Here is a 4,561-nt window from a genome sequence, read left to right on the forward strand (position 1 = left end):
GCGGCCCGCTTCCCTGTGCTGCCGGCGTGCAGACTAGGCCCGGCCGCCTCGGGGCTGCTTACCGACTGCGTTTTGCCAAAAATATCTCACCGGGTGGCTTACGTGGAGGAAGAGAATGAGACTCGCAGCCTCAATTTTGGGGCGGCCACCGAAGCTCGTGGGCCCAGTTTGGCTGGTTCCATGTTTGATCGCTGGGGCGGGAGAGGGAAGCAGGGGCTGTGGGTGGACGGACGCGGGTCTTCAGGAAAACTGCGTGTCAGTGATCGGTGGGGATGGTGGGGACGGGGAGCAGTGTTGGCTCTGCCGATGGAAGGGCCCCCCAAAACACAGCCGGATGCCTTGTGGCTGTGGACAAAGAACTGGGTTGCTGACGGCTCCGGGGTTTGCAGGGTAACTGGGCGCACACAGTGTTGAGGGAGATGGATGCATCTGCTGGTGGCCGGGCTTGTTAGGGTCGGGTAATTGGCAAGATGATTTTCATACGCGGTGTAAGTAATACTTAAAAAAAAAACACGAATTAGAAACGTTTTTAAATTAAGAAAGTACTTATCCGTGGTGGTAATAGGTTCTTTAAGAGGGTGTTGGGGGATGGGTAAGCCTTGCTATGGTTTTATGAACGAGGCCTGGAGACAGGAGTAGCTACTCAGCCTTAGTCTAATGAACGAAAAGGGACTAGACCAGTGGTTCTCAACCTTCCTCATGCCGCGACCCTTTAATACAGTTCCTCATGTTGTGGTGACCCCCAACCAAAAAATTATTTTCGTTGCTACTTCATAACTGTAATTTTGCTACTGTTATGAAACGTCATGTAAATATCTGATATGCAGGATGTATTTTCATTGTTACAAATTGAACATAATTAAAGCATAGTGATTAATCACAAAAACAATATGTAATTATATATGTGTTTTCCGATGGTCTTAGGCGACCCCGGTGAAAGGGTCGTTTGACCGCCAAAGGGGTCGAGACCCACAGGTTGAGAACCGCTGGACTAGGAGCTGTAGGTGGGAGAAGAAACCTAAATTTACTTAATTCTTCTTCCATGCACGCATGGCAGAGCAAAAGGAATCTTACCTTGCTACGAAGCCAACCTTTTTCTCTGAAAGTGATGCGAATTTAATATGAAATTCCGAATAAGAAGATGTGGGAAGCGTGTAAGTTTTTCTGGGTTCATTTAATATTACCTCCATTCTATTTCTCTTCTGTTTTGAGCAGAATAGGTGCCTGTTGGAGGCTGACAGTGATGCAGCTTGCGTTGCATCATTTTTTGTTTCGGTATTGGTACCTCAAAAGATGTCTTACTGTTGCGTATTATATTCTGTATGCAGATGGTTGTACCTTTATGCTGTGTTAAGGTTTGGGCTTCTGTATGCTTCTGATTCAGTTTAAGTTTTTTTTTTAATATATTTTATTGATTTTTTACAGAGAGGAAGGGAGAGGGATAGAGAGTTAGAAACATCAATGAAAGAGAAACATTGATCAGCTGCCTCCTGCACACCCCCCACTGGGGATGTGCCCGCAACCAAGGTACATGCCCTTGACCAGAATCGAACCCGGGACTCTTCAGTCCCCAGGCCTACGCTCTATCCACTGAGCAACACCGGTTAGGGCTCAGTTTAAGTTTTGACTGTGTGAACATGGGATAGAAAGAGCACAAATAGCCAGGCCGGTGTGGCTCAGTGGTTGAGCAGTGATCTATGAACCAGGAGGTCACAGTTCAGTTCCCATTCAGGGCACATGCCCGGGTTGCAAGCTTGATCCCCAGTGTGGGGCGTGCAGGAGGCAGCCGGTCAGTGATTTTTATCACCTCCCTCCCTCCCTCCCTCCCTCTCCCTTCCTTCTCAAATAAAAAAATATATATATTTTAAAAAGAAATGGCACAAATAAAGCCAACAGATACTGGGCAGATGTGAATTTCAAACTATTGCTTTTAGTTTATTCTAACTTAAAGATCTGTGAATGTCCAGATGATAAATTTGAGTGTCGTCATGTCTCCTTCAGCATTCTTATAAAGAAAGCAAATGGTTACTTGCTTAGAGTATGGGCTTAAGGGAAAGCAAGGATTTCAGTTTCTTGTTGGATTTTCATATATTGTACTGCATTTTTTGAAATAAAAGAATACTTCACTAATTGTATTTTTTTATTTAATTCTTTTGGTTTTTTACACTTTTAATAAGAAAATACTCCACTGTAACTTGCCACACATTTTGTATTCTTCATAGGTCCTTATGTTTTAATATTTAAACATCTCTATATAGTATACTTTTCTTACTCTCCAGTAGACTTCTTGAAAAACGGATGTAGGTTTTCATTCACACATTAAATATTTGGAGCCTATTCTGTGCTAGACTCTGTACCAAGGTGACTATAACATTGTACAAGATAGTTAAAGCTCTGCTTTCGTAGAACTTACATTTTAGTGTGTGTGTGGGGGGGGGGCTTAATAAATAAACAGTCCATTTAGAACAGTCTTACCCCAAGTTTTCACATTGGTCCCTTTACTTTATTCAGATCTGCTCAGACCTGACAACCTACTTAAAATGCCATGCTGCCACACACACATACAAACACCTGGTATTCCCTTTACTGTTGTATTTTTCATGTTTTTCAGTCCTACTAAAAATAAGCTTCATCAGAGCAATGACTTTGTTTCTTCACCGTCATATGTCTTACACCTGGAACATACTTGTTGTTAATGAAATAAAGAAGATAATATGATAAAGGCTGTAAGAGAAATATAGAACAAGGAAATAATGGTAAAGCCATTTTACATAGTGTTAAAAATTCTGGAAAGGCCTTCCTGAGGAGGTGACACCAGAGTTAAGGTAACACCTTCTCTGTGGGCCACTTCAGAGAGGATGATACCTGTACAGGTTCTGAGAGGATAATATATGGTTTCATTTGTTAAAAAGGTCATGAGTGAAATGCAAGCAGAGTGATGTGAAAGAAGCAGATCTATCATACAAGATAATAAATTTTTCATTTTGAGAAGTGGGAAGTTACTGAGTTTGGGGCAGAGGGGTGTCATGATATAATTTATCTTAAAAAATCACTGACTGCTCTGGAATGACTTAGAAAAGAGCAAGAGTAAAAGCAGGAACATGAGTTAGAATATTTGTAAAATGTAGTTTAGGGTTGGGATAGGATAGTGGCAGTGTAGATTGAGGAAAAGGAGTGGAGAGACTGCAGATATGTTTGGATGTAGAGCTAACAGGATTGTAATGGATTGTATACCGAGGGTCAGAGTAAGGGAGGAATCAAAGATAACTCCCAGTTTTTTATTTGAGATGTTGGGGGTTAATTTCATTTACTGATGTGGAGTAGACTGGTAGAGGACCTAGAAGTTAATAGCTCTGCTTTGGTGAAAGTCAGTTTGAGATGTCTATTCTAAATTATGTCTTACATTCTTATACCCACTAAGTAAATGCTATTACCAACCATTTCCTTTTCTGGCTTCATTAAGGAAAAGGAGGTTTACTATCAACTGTTGTACATTATTTTGTGCATGAAAATTGTGTGAATTTAATTAGATCACAGCTTGTATTGAATTTTTTTCTTTCTCTTCTTTGACGATTTTTTCTGTTCTATTCATTTAAGGTTGCCATATAACCCCCTTTTCAGTTGTGATAGTTTGGCAGGTTTCTCTGTTCATTCATTTAACAGATATTTATTGAGCAACTCTAATGTTGTAGGTATTATGCTGAGAGGCACAATGATGGGGGGTGGGAGAGGGGGCGGTGAGAATGGTTTCTTCATGGAGTTTCTAGTCCAGAGAGGAAAGTCAGTGGTCAAATAATCACACTTGTAAATGTAAAATTATAACAAGTGCAGCAAAAGAGGATTATTCATAATAATGAGAATTTGATCTAATCAGGGCAGTTGAAGAAGAAAATGTGGGTAGACAGTGCTTTCCAGGCAGAGGGAATAAAATAGAGGAAGCATGGCATGTTTAGGAAACTAAAAGGAGGACAGTGTGGTGCTAACAAGGAGAGTGGTACAAGATTGGAGGTGCCATTATCAGGTTTGTTTTTTAAAAAAAGGTCACTGGCTACCACATAGAGAAAGCTTTAGAGAGGAGCAAAAGATTATCAGCCAGACTAGTTACGAAACTGTTGCAGTATAGGGCAGAAGTGATGTTAGCTTGTTTTTATAACCTTTCTTTTGATATTTTCCCCTTCTCTCTGTGGAACCTCTTAAGTTTACTTTCTCTCATATTTGTTTCTTCTTTTTTATGCTGCACTTGTTCATATCTAGTTTGCTTTCCCTTTTCCTTTTTTCTCTTACCAAATAATTGCTCAACAATATTTTCTTCCATTTTTTTCTGCCTTCCCTTTTATTCATACACTAGAGGCCCAGTGCACAAAATTCGTGCACGGGGGAGGGGGGACTCCCCCTCAGCCCAGCCTACACCCTCTCTAATCTGGGACCCCTTGGGGGATGTCCGACTGCGGGTTCGGGCCTAAACTGGTAGTCGGACATCCCTCTCACAATCCTGGACTGCTGGCTCCTAATCGCTCACCTGCATGCCTGCCTGGTCGCCCCTAACTGCGCTCCCCTCCCC

General features: G+C 41.7%; 1 protein-coding gene across 1 annotated transcript in view; it reads left to right on the forward strand.

The window, feature by feature from the left end:
• Positions 1-1,126: 1,126 nt before the first annotated feature.
• SENP6 (SUMO1/sentrin specific peptidase 6) overlaps positions 1,127-4,561 on the forward strand; it is a 111,768-nt gene continuing 108,333 nt past the window's right edge. The window contains exon 1 of the mRNA XM_014535792.1: positions 1,127-1,154. Within this exon, the coding sequence (XP_014391278.1) occupies positions 1,142-1,154 (13 nt within the window). The 5' untranslated portion in view covers positions 1,127-1,141. The remainder of the gene's footprint in view (positions 1,155-4,561) is intronic.

The sequence above is a fragment of the Myotis brandtii genome, unplaced genomic scaffold (genome assembly GCF_000412655.1).
Source record: "Myotis brandtii unplaced genomic scaffold, ASM41265v1 scaffold151, whole genome shotgun sequence".
Classification (NCBI taxonomy): domain Eukaryota; kingdom Metazoa; phylum Chordata; class Mammalia; order Chiroptera; family Vespertilionidae; genus Myotis; species Myotis brandtii.